We start from the raw sequence: 19,427 nt of genomic DNA on the forward strand, positions 1-19,427 counted from the left end.
AGCAGTAATTACTGTTTTGTTATGGTAATTTAGAAGAGTTTCTGTTAATGTGGGTTTTGGAGATTTACCATCATGGTGACAAGCGGTTCTTGGTAAGTTCATGTTACAAATGTTTTATTGTGTCCAAAAAGCGTCTTCACCTTACTTAAAACATTACGTTGGATCAACTTAAATAGTTGCATTCATGTTGACATTTTTTAAGTTCATGTTACTTAGAAATGTGTTTTTATTATGGCAAAAAAAAAAAAAAAAACGTCTTCACCTTACTTAAAACATTAATCAAAATATTGTTTTGAATTAATGTAATTCTCCCAATTGGCTTAAGTTAAAAATTCTAGTGGAAAACGTTAACATATTTTTTTTGTTGTTGTTGTTGTTGAACCAATGTTTTATTTTTTAGAGTGTAAGACATGAACATCTTGGATGACATGGGGGTGAGTAAATTATCAGGAAATTTGAATTCTGAAGTCAACTAATCCTTTAAAATTATGAAACTAGATTTGATAAACAGTGTGCATTTATGCATTATTGGACTAAACTTGGGAAACAACATGTGGGAGAAAATTGTAAAACAAACTGCGACCATTTATAATGATGTTATGTAGAATGCAACTCAAGCAGTAGGTGGAGATATCTGACAGCTGTGATTAGTGTCAGTCCGACTGTATTGTGCTGTATCAAGCACCAGCAAGCTCAAAATGCTGTCTGTGACAGACCATATTACAAGTGACTCTATTAAAAAAAAAAACAAGACCAAAGTCACTTATAGTAAACATACAAGAATTGGCTTTAACAGTTATATCAGTAGTTTTTTGCTTACAAAAGCATTTATTTCCCTAAGGCTGATGCAAACTCAAGTATACGTGATTGTTTGCACTTGCTTGTGGTGGCACACACACAGCCAGCCCCTAGATGGACACACAACCCATTGGTTTCTAAATATAGATCTTGTCTCCTTCTGTCTTCTAAAGGGCCAATCCTACTGCAGTGGCGAGTAGGGGGAGGAATATTATATATGGATTTGAAAGGCATGGACAGTAAGGTCAATGTCTCTGAAAACGGTGTTAAAGAAAATGTAACAGGAAAATAACTGACTTTTATCATTTGCATGAAAAAAGAAATTAAAGTCTAGTTATATGAAGTGTCAGAAATGCACTTACAATGCACACTACTGTTCAAAAGTTTGGAGTCAGTAAGCTTTTTGGTAACACTTTATTTGGATAGTCCACTTTAGACATACTAACTATAAGGAACTATATGTCAACTAACTCTCACTCTAATGACTGGTAGTTCACAAGTTGTTGCAAAGTTACGTATAGTTAGTAGAATGTCTAAAGTGGACTATCCAAATAAAGTCTTACAAGATTTGGTTTTGAAAGAAAGTCATATTCAGCAAGGACACATTATGATCAGTGCCATAAAGACATTTATAATGTTACAACAGATTTCTATTTCAAATAAATGCTGTTCTTTTGAACTTTCTATTCATCAAAGAATCTTGAAAAGAAATCATATCATAGTTTCCACATAAATATTAAGCAGCGCAACTGTTTTCAACACTGATAATAATCAGAAATGTTTCTTGAGCAGCAAATCATCATATCAGAATGATTTCTGAAGGATCATGTGACACTGAAGACTGGAGTAATGATGCTGAAAATTCAGCTTTGATCACAGGAATAAATTACATTTTAATATACATTCACATAGAAAACAATTATATTAAATTGTAATAATATTTCACAATTTTACTGTTTTCACTGTTTTTGATCAAATAAATGTAGCAGAAGAGACTTATTTAAAAAAAAAAAAACATTAAAAAAATCTACCGATCCCAAATTTTTAAACAGTAAATCTAAGGGACAACCATTTTTATTTATTTTTTTATTCTGACCAAAGTTTGTATTGGTTCTGCAAGCTTTTGCTTATTTTAACTCTGTAACACTACATGTAAACCAAAGGAGGAATCTGGTGTGAAAATGCTGTTGTTGAAATGTTAGCAGCTGTTCATTCGCTCTCAAACTAAGAGCCACAACAAGAGAGTTGTCCTCACATTGTGGGTATTTAAAGCATACAGATCACATGTGCAATCGGACACTGGACAGAAGGGAGATGTTTTTGGAAGGTTGAGAGAGAGAGAGAGAGAGAGATAGTGCAGTCAAAAAAGGAAGCTAAAGCCAACCACATTCCCAACACAGCTGACTGAATGAGGAAATGACCGGGGAAGGAATAGTCTCGGATTAAGAACTGCCTGCTTTCTTCAAATGAAAGCTGTGGAAAGAGTGGAAGACGGAAACTAGGGGAAGACAACATCCTTCCCCATATCTCTGGACCTCGCCTGACTGTTGGAGTGTTTCTGAGCCTGTGAGAGAGCGACCGTCACACTATGTGGGCACTTGTGACTGAGCTGCTCTTCAGCTTCGTGCTGTTGGCCTTCATGGTCATCAGCTGCCAAAACGTATTGCATATCGCCAGCAGCTCCGTCCGATCGGTGCTGGCCTACATTCACACTCAGCTGGATCGTGAGCTGGGTGAGAATGAAGGTGTGTCTGATGAAGAGGAAAACGTCACCACTCGAGTCGTGCGCCGCAGAGTTATACTGAAGGTACTGAAGATTGCTGTCGATGTTTAATCCGGAATATTCCAGCCTAAAAAAAAGACTTCAGCTATTGTGAAATGTGCAAGGTTGTAAATCAAATCCATTACAATGATACTTGGGTGCTTGGTTTCAGTTTTATTTGACCTCATTTGAGTGCACTCTGTATTTAAAGTTAGCCTAGTCATTGACACATGTTGAATTCCTACATTCCTCACAGACATCTTCCCCCTTTTATGCAGTATATAACAGTTTGTCAACTTTTCCTTTCTGCTGAACTCCTGAATGAGACTTCAAAATATTAAATGGGTCATAACATGCTTTTTTTGAGGTTCTCTTAGGGCCATTCCACTGCGCTGCTTTTCCATTGTTTTTCAATGTGAACACAGGCTAGACGTACGTGTTTTACCATTGCGCTTGCATCTCACGTCTTTTGCAGCGTCTCGTGCTTGACATGGCGTTCAAAATAAGTTAAATTAAATTAGACTTTTGAAAAACGTGTCTCCGCTCCACTAAACTGCATCTTGCGTTTTTAACATCAACATGTGAGCCGGCCCTTATAATGTTAGTAGTTTTTGGCACAATAATATAGTCACATGGTCTCCTTTAAGACTGAAGACTGACTTAATCTGAAACCTATAGTATATTTTTTATAGTACAATAGCCTTTTATATGTCGAAACATCAAGGGAAATTTGTTATGAATGTCATGACTAATATTAGTGGAGGACAAAAGTATACAAATCAAGTACTTGAATAAAAGTACAGATGCCCTAACAAAATATTATGAATATTAACAAATATAAGAACTTCTTTTCAGTTTTGCTTGATTTTAATTGTACTTATGTATTTAAAGTAAAAAGTACTGATCAATGAACCACGTTTATTTATTTTGCCATTTTAACCCTAAATCAGGCAACGTGACTCACGAGTCACATAGTTTTTATTGTCTTTTTTGGGGCATAAGAACAATTTTTTTATTAAATCCTTTTATCATTTATCAATGCCTGGTCTGTCTCAGGTACGCTGGTCACATGATTTGCTTCAAGTTTTCAGTGATCTATTAGTAAGCCTGATCTAAATCCAACATGGCTGCCAGTTGTGGAGAACATTCAGATTTTGAAGTAGATAATTATATATTAAACTTACTTTTCTTTTGGAAAAAAAATTATATTACTGCTAACATTAATTCTGATCATTGTCTTAGGGTGCTGAAGAAAAAAAAATTGTCATATGTTGTTTATGTTGTTATTTAGCACGTTTTGAAATTAATGTGACTCCTGAGTCACGTTGCCTGTTTAGGGTATAAAAAAGGGATTAACCCTAAGAGTGGAAAAGTCTAAGGTAACCATATTAAAAAAACTGTTGCTCCCTTTTTTGAGAATATACGTAACACTACACTAAATTTAAATGGTTGTAATTTAAGAATGTTTTAGACATAAGTTTGGTCTTGTTTTTTTTTAAAAAAAGAAAAAGTAACTTCAAAAAATGATTATATTTACTGCAAATCAAATGTACTCTACAGTCTAGTCCAAAAGTTTGGAACCACTAAGATTTTTAATGTTTTTAAAAGAAGTTTCGTCTGCTCACCAAGGCTACATTTATTTAATTAAAAATACAGTAAAAAACAGTAATATTGTGAAATATTATTACAATTTAAAATAATTGTTTTCTATTTGAATATATTTCACAAAGTAATTTATTCCTGTGATGCAAAGCTGAATTTTCAGCATCATTACTCCAGTCTTCAGTGTCACATGATCCTTCAGAAATCATTCTAATATGCTGATCTGCTGCTCAAGAAACATTTAATGTGTACAATTGTACAAAATATTTGTGTACAATATTTTTTTTCAGGATTATTTGATGAATAGAAAGTTGAAAAGAACAGTGTTTATCTGAAATCTAATCTTTTGTAACATTATAAATGTCTTTACTGCCACTTTTGATTGAATTAATGCATCCTTGCTGAATAAAAGTATTAATTTCTTTAATTTCTTTTCAAAAAAATAAAAATAAAAATTCTTACTGACCCCAAACTTTTGAACGGTAGTGTATAATGCTACAGAAGCTTTGTATTTCAGATAAATGCTGTTCTTTTGAACTTTCTATTCATCAAGGAATCCTGAAAAAATAAGTACACAACTGTTTTCAACATTGAAAATAATCATAAATGTTTCTTGAGCAGCAAATCAGCATATTAGAATGATTTCTGAAGGATCAGGTGACACTGAAGACTGGAGTAATGATGCTGAAAATTCAGCTTTGATCACAGGAATAAATTACTTTGTCAAATATATTTAAATAGTACACAGTTATTTTAAATTGTAATAATATTTCACAATATTACTGTTTTTTACCGTATTTTAATTAAATAAATGTAGCCTTGGTGAGCAGACGAAACTTCTTTTAAAAACATTAAAAATCTTAGTGGTTCCAAACGTTTGGACTGTACTGTAAATATTTTATATAAAATGTATATTTTACAAAATAATTTTTACTCTAAAATTACTATCAAATCAAAGTCATATGTCTAACCAATTTGTGTTCTTAATATCACAAAATGTAACTTCCCATTAGATTTTTAGGCGTTGTACCAAAAATAGCCACTGGGTGTTTTTTTAATGCATTCTCCTGTATCAAATTTATACATTTCAGTCTCAATATCAAAAAACAGTTGGCAGATGGGACCGTGAGACTCAGAACTTTCCAATGATATGTGTTTTGTCAAGATTAGAATTTTTTTTTTTTATATAGTAGTTCAAATAAATTTTGTAATACAAAACCTGACACCACCCACTAGGTGAGGAGCTTGCTAAAAGAAATTAAAGTACCATTTTTATGGTAAAGCAAGGTCCGATTTCAAAATGGTTTTCACAGGCTGAATCTTGAGTTCGTAAGCTTTTGAATGATATATAATTTGTCAACATTACATCAGGTAAAGTATAGGATATAATTGTTTTAAGCATGCAGTGGCAAGTAGGCCAGTAACAGTTAACAGATTAATGACTTGGTCCTTTTTTTATACCCTAATCAGGCAACGTGACCTGGGAGTCACAACTCATAACGCTATGCGTCTGTTTTCATTTATACTTCTGCGTCGTTGTGCGCGTCGACGTGCATGCAGACCACTAGGAGGCGGTGTCCGCGGTCATGTTGATTATCAAAACAAAAGCCGAAGAAGAAGCAGCTCGTCATGTACGTTGTCAGAGAAGCTTACAAACAGAAACGGCAGAGAAGCTGCAAATAGGTAATGACTTTTGTTGCATGTCGACTTAATGTGTTCTCTGAAACTTTTGTTTTTCATTCATAGTGAAGTTGAAAGTGTTCGCTCTTCTCCGAGTGCTCCGCGCCAGTTTTTTTTTTTTTGACCCGAGGGAGGGGTTCTAGCAGATTGTAGAATTGACGCGTTGTTACATTTTTGAAGAGGTGCACGTCAGGCTACGTCGTAGGCTACGCGTGCTACGCACAGCCTACGCCGTTGCTGCGACGTACACTCGACGCAGAAGTATAAATCAGCCTTTAGCCTATTCTGTATTGGTCTGCAAATAATCAAATGGTTCATTTTATTACCCAAACATACACCATTAAACTTCAATAAACTAAAATATCAATTTAAGTTACTGTTTATTCATAAAAAATACCATAGTCTTAAAAAATAAAGAAAAACAATGTTTTTATGAAATGTAGTGGAGTAAAAAGTACAATATTATGCCTTTGAATGTAGAGAAGTAAAAGTTTAACAAAATAAAAATAATTACATACAGATGCAAAATGATGCAGATGAAAAATGTACTTAAGTACAGTAAAATACTTTGTTATGGTCCACCATTGAGTAATATTAACCTTCTAAAAGAGATTTTTTTTTTTTATATTTTTTTCTTAATTTATATTGTTTTAATTTTCAATATTCAATCATTATATTTTACATTAAGAAAAAAAATAATACTAATTTGGCATGACATGCATGACATGGAGGCGCCGGTGCGATCGCTTGCATTTAACTTAAAATACTCAGTAATTTTTTGTCAGATAAGAATAATCCAACATTCAAAACTGTAAATGGTTTGCTTTTATTCCTGTAAACTCATAATAACAACAAAACATTGTGCTTTTATAAAAATAACGAAAACAAACAGGATGTCGCTTTCTGTCGTCTCGGTCTCAGGTAAACTTGAGCACGTCACAAAAATGAACCGAAACTCAGCATATACTTGCCTCACAAATAAGAGATATATATTTTTATGGAATTAAAATCTAAAACAAATATTCTCAGATTATGTAATCCGTATGAAAAATGCATATAGCGCTGATTAGGCTTTGTATTATATCGGCAATTAAAGGCTCATTATTATGATGGTTTATTAACATAAACATGCGATTATTCGACTGATAACTTAAATGAATGACTTCTAGTCGACTAGAAAAGTCTTTAGTCGAGGGCAGCCCTGGGATTCACGATAGCAGCTGGTAAACAGTGATTTATTCTACTCATGACAGATGCACAGGCCTCTATATTTTAGTTTTGGCTTTTGCATGGGTGGTTTGTGAGTGGTTAATTTAGGGGTCGTTTACACAACAACAGTGTTTTGGGGGGCATGAAAATGCAAACTTTTGAAAAAGGGTTTCAAAGTGCAAGTTTTTGTAAACAATGCCCTTATCGTCTCTGTGTAAAAACGCAAACTGACGTTGTGCATATTACGTGTTCAGTCTGTAGGCGTGTCATTTACAAGAAAATCAAAAGACATCGCCATCTACTGGCCTGGCAGCAGAATACAGTTTTTCAGTCGTTTTCAGGGATCCGTGTGAAAGGGGATTGTTTTGACAACAGTGTCGTCTGTACGTGGAAAACGCAAAGGAAAAACTTTTACGATTTTAGTACATCATTGTCATGTAAATGTGCCCTTAGATTAATTTATCTTCTGTTTAAATGTAAATGTAAATTCCAACAATATATAATGATATGGTTCCTAAGCCTCTATATCATAATAATGTGTGCTTCGAGAGGCGCTCAAGATCTTCTGGACTGTATTTGAATATGTTTATTACAGAGAGTAGAATAATCCCCTTAACAGCACCCTTAATATTAAGCAGTGAAGGTGTGAAATCTGAAACCTGAGAAGGTTCAGATAATCCTCCAATCAGAGAGAGGCAGATGGTGTTTTACTGACCTGATCAGCAGACATCTAAAGCTCACTCTCTCTGCACAGGAACAATGCAGTAGAATTGTTGAGGTCCAGTATCATGAATCATTTTGACCATATATTGGAAACCTACACACAGGACTATTGCAAGCAAGTCAAATCAAAAGCGAGTGAAGCACCCAATGGAGCATGTGGCCCTTTTAAGTTGCTTTTGTCATATCTCACCTAGGGTGATGAGGCAGACGATCTTCCAGGAGAGCAAGTGAGCGAGGAGCAATTTACAGATGAGCATGGCAACATCGTCACCAAAAAGGTCAGCAGACTCATCCTGCTTTTTTTCCTGCAGCAAAGTCATTTACCAATCACTGGCATGTAAAATCCATCTCAAACCATCTCAGTAATCATTTTGATTATCTTTGCAAATTGAAATGATTCAGTGTTCAGCTGTGCTGGGTTGGGTTTGTTGCTCTGTTCCAAAACCTAATGAGCTGCCCATGTAGACAGCATTTAATGCATCCTGATGTGACAGTTGTGTTCAAATGTTGCCAACCACAGTTAGACCAAATTCTAAAGTAGCATCTCATGTATCCTTCTCAGAGAAGACAATCCCAGAATACATTCTGACAAATGTAAAATTGTGAAAGAAATCCATCCAAGATTGTGTAGAGTGAAATGTCTAATAGGAAACTTAAAAAAAAAAAAAAAAAAATGTTAAGTATACCTTCTGTAAGTCATTCGTTCATAAGGTTGGTCTGGACCACTCTTAGCTATCTTAGCTATATCACTGTTGACAGTCTATGCGAATATAATTCTGAAGTTGTAATACACCCAGTGTTCAATTAGGATAAATGGCAACTCTGAATTGCGGTGCAAACTCATCGCGCAACAAAACATTCACTTCCACATTATACAGTCGGAATAATATCATAAAATTCATGATATAGTTAACAAGTTTGTGAATATTTTGAATTAAAAAGGATAAACGAAATAAACGCGATACCTACATATCTGTCAGCTGCATGATGCGTCTCCAAGCAATTAATACGTTCTAAAATAATGTTCTAAAATAACAGTCGCCTGGAACTCACACTAGAATATAGACAAATTACAATATAAATTTTGCAATTTGGATTATTTTTATAAGATCCCATGAGTCCTGATAAATGCAAGTTCTACTTCTGAAGTCCTTGTTTTATAAAGAACACCGCTTTTTCACATAATGCAGTGAAGCAGCCCTGCATAGAGTGAATTATCGATTCTCGAGCCATCAATATCAACCAGTTCAGTTGCATTTAACTTAGATCAGTCAATCTCTATATTTTTTTCCTCTTTTGGAAAGTCATAGAGACTCTATTGTGGACTTTTACTTTTACTATTAGAGAAAATCAGAATGCAAAAATTATATTTGCATATATATTATATTTTGTAGTTTCCGCTCACCACGATAGAAGGAACTAACTATGATGACTTTCACTTCTGAGAACTCTGGAAATGTAAAAAGTCTGAACTTTATGAATTAAAAAAAAAGTTCAGTTAATTATTTTACCCAATAATTGTGCGTACTATGTATTTGTTATGATTATTAGTGTAAACTCAAAAAAATATGCTTAAATTTAAGATTTATGCGTTTGAATTACATATTTTTAAATAAAAAAAATAATAAATAAATTCAATTTGATGCATGAAACAAGAAACAGGTAACATTTCTGGATTCAAAAATAGAATAGCAGAGCTTAATATGAACTATTTGCATTTATTTTATGTAATTTATATAATAATATTATCAAAATTAATTTTGCATTTTTTGCTCCAGCATAAATCTATTCATTGTGAAAATGTATTTTGGTAAAAAGTGTGATCATAGTTACGGCTAGCTGTATGACAAGCAATATGAAGTTGAAATGATAATGAAACAAATTTGGTTTATATATAAATATACAAAATATATAAATCTGGTGATTGTGTATTTAAAACACATTCAGTTTATTACTACTATTACAGATTTCTCAAATATTTCATTTATGTATTACTGACATATATATGCATCACATTAACTTTATCAGTTTATGTAAAAACCATGTAATTCAAACGAATGTCATTTTTATATGCAATTTAAATATATAAATCATAAATCTACTTTTTTAAATGTTTTATGTTGTCAGCCTAGCAACATGCCCTTCAAATTCTTGTGGAGTTTCCCTTAAAGGGATAGTTCACCCAAACATTTTAATTATGCCATCATTTATTCACTTGTTCCAAACCTGTATGAGTTTCTTTCTTCTGTTGAACACAAAAGATGATATTTTGAAGAATGTCTGAAATCAAACAGTTGATGGACCCCATTTGTTTTCTCCATACTATGGAAATCAATGGGGTCCATCAACTGTTTGGTTACCCATATTCTTCAAAATATCTTCTTCTATGTTCAGCAGAAGAAAAAAAACTCATACGGGTTTGTAACAACTTGAGGGTGAGTAAATGATGACAGAATTTTCATTTTTGGGGTGAACTATCCCTTTAAATGTAAAGTTAGTTGACTCTTCTGTACCAGTTATGTGCTGCATGTGAGATTTTCTGTCCACATAAAGTGCTTTAAATCATTTCAGTAATGACGGCAGTAGACAGCAAGGCAGCTCACAACATTTTGGAACAGTTCTTAAAGTCAACATGAAGTAAACATTTTCAGTATTTCAGAGGCGGCTGACAAAGAAACGTACCATCATGTCGAGATGTTCATGAACTTGACCATCAGTTTCCATGTTGACTTTAAGTGCAACTTTAAAGTACACGTTTCCTTTGAAAGTCGTTACTTTTGCATGTTTCTTACATTGTTTCTCATCTCTCACCTTGACTATCTGTTTCCATCTCTTCTTCTCCTGCACCCTCTTCTCACCCACCGATTCTCCATGATCTCATCCATCTGTGCACGTGGCTGACGTAGATTGTGAGGAAGGTGGTCCGGAGAGGAAAAGGGGATGAAGGGGTTCAGGAGCTCATCATAGAAGGGCTTCCGCAGGATATCAGTGAGCCAGACGTTGATGGAGAACAGTACATGAGCTATGCCGTCCTGGGCCGGGACAGCAAGGTGGGCTTTTGAGTTAGCAGGGCTGGTCCCACTTTATATTAAGTTTCTATTTATTAACATTTAAATTAATCATTTGATTATAATAATACTATGCACTTATTGTGTACATACATGTTTTTACATTGTACACTCTAAAATGCTGGGTTAAAAACAATAAAAGTTGGGTTAAATGTTTGCCCAACATGCTAGAGCCAACAATAATAATCAAAAGGTGAACATTTATTAATAAGCAATTTAATAAATGTTTATTATTTAAATGTTAAACATATTAATAAATGTTCATTTCCAACCTATTTTGGGTTCATTTTAAGCAAGCAATACAGTAATTTTTAAACAATAGTTGAGTTAAATAAAACTATCCAGCAGGATGGGCAAGCATTTAACCCAACCGCGGGGTTAAAACAACCCAATCGCTGGGTTTGTCCATTTTTAACCCAACTTAGGTTGTTTTCAACCCAGCATTTTTTAGAGTATAGGTTCAGATGTAAGGGAAGGGTCGACAATGTAGTTATAGATGTAATTACAGAAATTGTAAATATGAGTACACTCTAAAAAATGCTGGGTTAAAAACAATCCAAGTTGGGTTAAAAATGGACAAACCCAGCGATTGGGTTGTTTTGACCCTGTGGTTGGGTAAAATGCTTGCCCATCCTGCTGGATAGTTTTATATAACTCAACTATTGTTTAAAAATGACTGTATTGCTCGCTTAAAATGTAACCAAAATATGTTTGAAATTAACATTTATTAATAAGTTTAATGAATTATAATTAAACAATAAACATTTTTTACATTTCTTATTAACAAATACTCACCTTTTGATTATTATTGTTGTCTCTAGTAATTATGTGTCCGATTTTTAATTTCCAACCTATTTTCGGTTCATTTTAAGCCAGACATACAGTAATTTTTAATTAAATAAATAAAACTGTCCAGCATGTTGGGCAAACATTTAACACAAACACTGGCTTAAAACAACCCAACTTGGGTAGTTTTTAACCCAGCATTTTTTAGTGTAAACTTAAACCTATCCATACCCGTATTTCATACCCGTATCTCACCTCAATACATCAACACAATAAGTACACTGTAAGAACATAGTAGTTAAAGACACCTGATATAAAGTGTGACCGCTGGGCTTGTTGCAGCAGGACTGATAGGATGCAAAGTGCTAGATGCTCTAATATAGTGAAGGCTCAGTAGACCAGGAAAACACCAAATACATAAATACATACTTTTTTCTTGCATTATAGATCTTATAGAAGATGCAGCCTTTACATGTGATCCACATAAGACTGAAGATTATAATGTATCTGCAAGAATGTGCCATGAATCATTTAAAGGTGCAGAAATTAAAGAGGTCACTGAGGAAAAGGCCTTTTGAGTGGAAGAAATTGAGAATGAAAATGTCGTGGCAAGTGTCAGACGACAATATATGCTCTGGATAATGTGAGAAACTTGTAAGCCTGTAGATACACTTTTGAAATTTTATTAAAATTGTCAGCTCTTGAACAATGTTCAAGAACAATGTTCAACTTTATTATAACTGTCCTTTATATCATAAATATTTAGGGAAAAAGTGATGGCTTAATATCATTTTAGGTAACTCTGGTCAGAATTGAATTGGTAATCATATCATTGGAGTTTAGTGTTTCATTTCTCTCCAGTGTATCATTATACTTTCTCTTGGGCACTTTTGTCATTTCCTTTTTTTTCTTTCCGTTCAAAAAGAGGAATCGGTGAGAACCGGGATTTGGTGGTGCACACATTAAATAATACTAAACATTGCATTTTGGAGGCCTAATGTGGCATCACGGTCACATGCACTTTAGTTTGTGGAACACATATGCATTATTAACTGCAACTTTTGCCTCAATAAACTCAGAATTTACTGCTTATTAATAGTTAGTAAGGTAGTTAAGTTTAGGTATTGGGAAGGATTAAGGGATGTAGAATAAGGTCATGCAGAATAAGGCATTCATATATAAGTACTTTATGAGTACTAATAAACAGCCAATAGGCTGCTAATATGCATGATGATAAGCAACTAGTTAATAGTTAACTGGTCCCCAAACTAATGTGTGTCATTTATAAGACTGAATATATGTGGTTATATTCTGTCATTCTTCATTACTCAGACTACTATTTCTGCAGTATTCAGTATGTACTGTGCACATTATGCAAACTATCTGTGTGCATGGAATACAGAACTATTACATCTGCCAAAATATGCAGTATGCAGAAGAGCACACTGGGAAAATGAGTCCATTTCCAGTGTTATAAATGAATCAGAAGCTACAGCTTTTATTTTTCAGTCTCTTTAGTACAATACAAACAGAAAATACAGGAAATATGTACACAAAATAGTTTCTTCAAGTAAAAATCAGTATTTAGTGTGACCTCCTGGACTTCTTCTTTCTCAAAATGAATCTCATCAGATTTTGAAAGTTTTTTTGGCCTTCCAGTCCTTTTCCGCTCCATTTATGTTTAAGACAGTCGGTGTACGGGGAAGTCAATAAACGCTTGCCACTTTAGCCTGTAGTTGTTTTTTTCTGATTTTTTTTCTGTTTTTTAATACTGCATACAAATTTATTGTATTTTCTGGTTATATTCTAATAAAGGGTGAGAAGAACTGAGAAATAATTATATATGATCATATCATTGCTAAAACAACATGTAATGTTGGCCTAAGACTTTTGCACAGTACTGTGTATATATATATATATATATATATATAATTATTTTTTTTGTTTGTTTTTTTTTATTTCCAAGAACATAACCGGATAGCACTAACTAAACTAAGGCGGAGCTTAAGTGCACTAAGTGAAAATAGCAGTAATTTCGGTAGCACTTTACTTTAATAACTAGTTAATAACCCTGAACATACCCCTAAACCTAACCTTACCCCTTGTAATTACCTTATATTACCCAGTACTTTCTTAGGTAAGTACCTTGTAAGTGCACATACTCTAAAATAAAGTGCAACTGTATTTTCTTAGCGATTTATGCTATTTGCAATAAGTGAGCATAGCAGTATTTTCTTTGCACTGAGTGTAAATGGTATTTAGATGCTATTTGTACTTAATGCAAATAATGGCATTTCAGTGTATTGTAGTAAATTATATAACAGTATGCAATAATAACAGCACATTCAGTGTATATGATTGTATTTTTATTAAATCATAAATGCCGCCTTATTCGGACATTACTTTTCCTTGTTCCTATAGCCATCCCCTACACCTACCAGATAAACAGTTGATTCCCACTATTAAATACCCATTAGGCACATTATTTCCACTTGTTGAGTATTTTCTTTGATTTTATGAACTCTCTGAGCTGATATGCGAAGGGAGAAGAATGAAAAAAGTGGATTCAAACTCAGGTCAGTTGCTTCAAAAGCTAACGTCATCTTCCTTACTCTCCACGCCTCTGATCCTGTTATCAGCGGGATTTCTTTTGCAGGTTTATCTGTCTCAATCCGACAGTGGTGGGCGGAGTTAGTCTAAATAGCCTCCTGTGTTGCATATTACTGCTTAAAAACTTTAGCACTGAATACTGCATATTGTTTCACATACTAAGCTTAAAATAGTATGCACTGTGCAGTGTTTGGTCAGCAATACATTAGTGTTCCTTCCTTAACATATGCATTGACTTTTAGAAACGAAACTGTAGAGGAAATGACATCACCAGGTTGGTTCAAAAGTGATTCCTCTTTATGGGCGTCCCAGTTAACCTTCATTTATAACTTCATTTGATGTTCATTATCATTTGTTTATATATGGTTTATGTCAAGTTTCCCTGTATACGCTCGACTTTAATTAAACTTCTCTTTGCCCAGACTGTGAATGTGCCCGTCCTTCTGTGTTCTGATGCTATTTGCTTTTCTCTCTTTATCCTATCCCGTTTATTTCCCCCGTCTCTCTTCCGTTCTCTTTGTTTTGTGTGTTGTTGCACGTTCTGCTCTTTTCCATTAACACCTCACCTAATTGTTTCACTTTGCCCTCTCCGTCTGTCCCGTTACTTTTCTTGTTTCCATTCATTCACACTCCCGTCCTCCCCTGGACGCCTCTGCTCTTCTCTCCCGCCCCACCTGCTCTCCACCGCAGCCGGATGTTGTGGATGTGAAGAGGGGAGGTGCTCAGATAGTGAAATGTGCGAGTCTGCGGAGAGTAAAGCAGTGAGTGTGACTCGCTCCTCCCTGCAGGTACAGGACACTGCTGCACTTTGTGCTATTGTAATCCTGCTAACCAACGGGATTCAGTCGTCATTCTGAGCCATAAAACTGCGATGCCATAGGTCATTACCGGGACACGGTGCCATTTATGCCAGAAAAATTTCCTAAAGTGCTATAGACACCATTAGGGACTACAATCCCAACCAGTATTTAGACTAGTGATAAAAAAATATGTGTTTCTCAGTGGCCATTTCTTAAACTATTACTTGCAATCATAAATATGCAGTAAGTATGGAAGCTTTTTCCACCACTAAATTAAACAGGTAATTGTGACTTTTTATCTCACAATTTTGAATTTTTTATAAACTCACAATTGCTAGAAAAAAAAAGTCAGAATTGCATGATATAAACTCACAATTGCATCTTCTAAAGTTAGAATTGTGAGACATAAACTCACAATTCTGAGAAAAAATGTCTCTTTTCCCCTCACAATTGGACATTATAACACGCAATTGCAAGTTTATATCTCACAATTCTGACTTTATAACTTGCAATTGTGAGTTTGTGAGTGAGAACAAGATATTATAATGTAAGTAACCTCTGAATTTAGGTAGAATGCAGGGTTTTGTTTTCAGTAATGAATTTGCCACAAATTAACTGATATTCTGATATAAAACAATAATATAAATAATGTAAACAATCTGTATCTTGTTAATAGTAAGTCATAAGGACATAACGCACCGTTCCTGAGAATGATCCGGGTCTTCTAGTTTTAGATTGTTTGAATTTAAATGTATTAAAATCAATCAAACTATCCAAACATTCAGTAATATTTAATTATCAAGCATTATAGGAGTATAATATAAAGAGTTATGTTCCAAAAATATACCAATAACCTGTTTAATTAAAGCTAGTAAAAGTGCGTTTGAACGGACTGATGTCTCTGATAGTTTATTGGACAATGAAAGTGAATCTCAGCTGAGTGAGCATGTATAAGCTATTATAAAAGCTGGATTTTAAAATACAAATGAAGCACTACTATTTAGGCATAGAGAAACATATACTAATCTTGTATAAGGTGTGCCCTCTGTTATGGTGTTGGATGTTCTACTTTTACACATTTCACCTCACTGCATTAACTCCAGAATCCCTCTGACATCTTGTTCATTTCCAACTAATATATAAAAGTTTCTAATTAGCAGTTGTGTGCCCTTCCTTTCTCCTTTTTAGCTACAGAATAACTCGATTGTTTTTTTGTTTTTTTTTTGTTTGTTTTTTTAAATCCTATCGGAATTTTTGCAGGATTCTATTCCTGTCCTGTCATAATTTGGAATCATAATGAGATCAAATAAGAATCCTCTATGAATCATAATAGTGTTGAAATGACAGAATTTTTTATTCTTGTTGGATGTTGTAGAATATTTATCAAAATTCTATTGATGTTGGAGTAATGTCTTGCTACTGGACACCTAAAACACATTACAGCGGGAGCTTAAATTACTTAAAGGTACACTATATAACTTTTGGCCCTCTAGTGGTTACTGCATGCATTTTGCGTAAGAACATTGTTTTGGTTGTGCTTCAGCTCTGCGTGACTGTGAGGATGAATATGATTATCCTGCTGCTCATAAAAGATTTAACCAGTTTAGATGGAAAGGATCTCAAGCTGACTAGCAGAAGACATTACTGTAGCTTTACTCATTAATAGACATGGTACTTCCTTGAAAATAAATTCCAGCACAGCGCTACAACCATAATGAAATGAGCTTCACAATAGATAATACTTTACAATCAACTCTGTTAGAGAGCTACATAATACATACACATTTTATCTGTTGAGTAATAAAAAAACACCATCTCCTCATCTCTTTTATAACTTTTCAAATCCCTCAGTTCATTTCCGAAAAGCTAAGCTAATGTTGATTCTTGTTTTATTACAAGCTCTGTCACGTTCTCTGTTTGCCAGCAGACTCTCCTCTGCTTTGTGTTTGAAACTTTGTAACATATAACCTGTGCCACTCCCACACCAAACACGTGTCAAAGTAGGCGGAGCAATTTTTCTATATTTACAGATAGAGGCACATACGGATGAGTGACGTATATATGCAATTTCCCACAAAAATCATCCCGACAGGTCTAAAATATAAACTGTAAGCATTCCATGGAGGCAAGTTGCAGAGAACCCAAGTGTGGTTTATTTCCATAACAAGATCAAACATAAAACAAAGAATTTACATGGCTTCACTTGGCGAATCAGAACATGAACATAACATAAGCTTACCAACAATGGTACAGGGACAATACTGAGGAAACATGAGGTCAGTATATACACAGGGACTAATGACTAGACAGGACACACCTGTGCACAATCAAACCAATGAACCAATGACAACATAGGACACATGACAAGGGAGCACATGACACAAACAAGGGAAACACATGGCAAACAGAAAACATAACAATGAGACATGAAACTACAAAACTAAGACCTGAAACATGAACATGACATAAACCATAGTGAATCAGGGTAAGACCAAAAAAAAACTTTTGAATGAAGGGTTGATGATGTATTGACTCAACATTTAAATGTTGTTAATTTTGAACAAAAAAAGTTACATAGTGTACCTTTATTTGCTCTACGTAGACATTTTTTTCTTATTGGGAAAATTTTACTCTGTTATAGATTGTGAAAGATCCTGTACACATTCCTTTAAGTGTTGTAAACTCCTGGTGAATGGTGTCACTCAGACCTGTCAGAAAAGCATGCTGTATTTTTGTTTTATTACTTATAGTTTGAATAATCTTACAGTTGTCCAGTTGGAAAACCCAACTGAATTCAACTTAAGATCATTTATGGTCGTTATCTGGTCTAGACTGTTGATCAGATGAAGTACCAGTTCATAGATCTGGTTTTGGACTGGTAAATCGTGCTGGTAAGAGCTGGTAGACCACCTTCACTGCAAAACAATATTTTCTTCCTCAGTATTTTTGTCTTGGTTTGCAACACAAATATTTAAACATTCTTAAATCAAGACACATTTACTTGAGATGCTAAATGACATAAGGTATTAAGTCTTAATTAAGTCTTAGGGCCCTATAATACACCCGGCGCAATGCGACATAAGGTGCAGCGCAAGTGTGTTTGCTATAGTTTGCGTCCGGCGCCGTTTGTGTTTTCCCGCTCAGCGCCACGTCCTTAAATTAGTAAATGCATTTGCGCCAGTTAGTGCGCCCATGGGCGTGCTGGTCTAAAAAAGAGGTGTGTTCAGCCGCATTGCCGGCGCATTGCTATTTTAAGGAGCTGAAAATAGACTGCGCAATAGACCAACTCAAACCTGGTCTAAAGTCAATGGCGCAATATTTTTTTGTTAGAGCGCGCTGGTAGAAACTGCGGCTCTCGGCGCGTCCACAATGCGCGTTGAATCTGCTTATTACACACAGGGACGCGCATCACACAAACATGCCAAATATTAAAAACAAAAGGATTACAGTGTAAAAGAATATTATTGTGTAGGCTACATAAATATAAAAATGCAATAATGAATAGTCATTGCGTGTATTAGAATTAGGCTACCTATTTTCAATTCAGCCTATTACTACTTATAATGATGAACAAAATCGTGCCAATACACACACATATATATTAACTGACTCATCGCGCGGAGCTGTTTTGAAAGCCTGCATTTGCAAGCCCACTTTAACTTCGCGCACGAGCAGATCGGTTTCTTCGCTTGAAAAGCGTTCAGCTTTTCCGCCAACAAATTCCGCCATGTAAATAGCAATCCGCCATGGCGCGAGCGCATCTCGCTTTTAAAGGGAATGGGAGATGACACTCTGATTGGTTTATTGAACGTTACGCCCATTACTCATTCAGAGAATAGGGACAACCCATTTCAAAAATGCGCCCTGGCGCACGGACCGTTTTTCCGTCGTTAAAATAGCAAAAGTGGATTTGGACACGCCCTGAGTGCACCTGCGCCGTGCGCTTTACACTTTGCGTTTAGATCTATAAATAGGGCCCTTATGCTTTAAAGGGTTAGTTCACTCAAAAATGAAAATTCTGATATTAATTACTCACCTTCATGTTGTTCCACACCCGTCGTTAATCTTCAGAACACAAATTAACATATTTTTGATGAAATCCGATGGCTCAGTGAGGCCTCCATTGACAGCAAGATAATTAACACTTTCAATGCCCAGAAAGCTACTAAAGACGTATTTAAAACAGTTCATGTGACCACAGTGGTTCAACCTTAATGTTATGAAGCGACGATAATACTTTTTGTACGCCAAAAAAACAAAATAACGACTTTATTCAACAATAACAAACTGGCAAAGTCACGTGATTTCAGTAAACGAGGCTTCGTTACGTCATAAGTGTTTCGGAATTTCAGTGGTTCACCACTGGGGGGCGTCACTTTGGGGACGCTC

At 34.8% G+C, this 19,427-nt stretch overlaps 1 protein-coding gene across 16 annotated transcripts in view; it reads left to right on the top strand.

The window, feature by feature from the left end:
* The window catches only part of ank1a (ankyrin 1, erythrocytic a), a 100,943-nt gene that overhangs the window by 75,759 nt on the left and 5,757 nt on the right, over positions 1-19,427 (top strand). For 8 of the 16 annotated variants that reach the window (XM_067405957.1, XM_067405964.1, XM_067405968.1 and 5 more), the window contains 3 exons: positions 7,969-8,052; positions 10,681-10,824; positions 14,929-15,026. In XM_067405957.1, coding sequence (XP_067262058.1) covers positions 7,969-8,052; positions 10,681-10,824; positions 14,929-15,003 — 303 coding nt within the window. In that variant the 3' untranslated portion in view covers positions 15,004-15,026. Of the gene's footprint in view, positions 1-33; positions 93-400; positions 429-1,441; positions 2,606-7,968; positions 8,053-10,680; positions 10,837-12,075; positions 14,870-14,928; positions 15,027-19,427 lie in introns of those variants that run through there. The other 8 variants (XM_067405973.1, XR_010896875.1, XM_067405961.1 and 5 more) reach the window with 8 other exon arrangements.

The sequence above is a fragment of the Chanodichthys erythropterus genome, chromosome 13 (genome assembly GCF_024489055.1).
Source record: "Chanodichthys erythropterus isolate Z2021 chromosome 13, ASM2448905v1, whole genome shotgun sequence".
NCBI lineage: Eukaryota > Metazoa > Chordata > Actinopteri > Cypriniformes > Xenocyprididae > Chanodichthys > Chanodichthys erythropterus.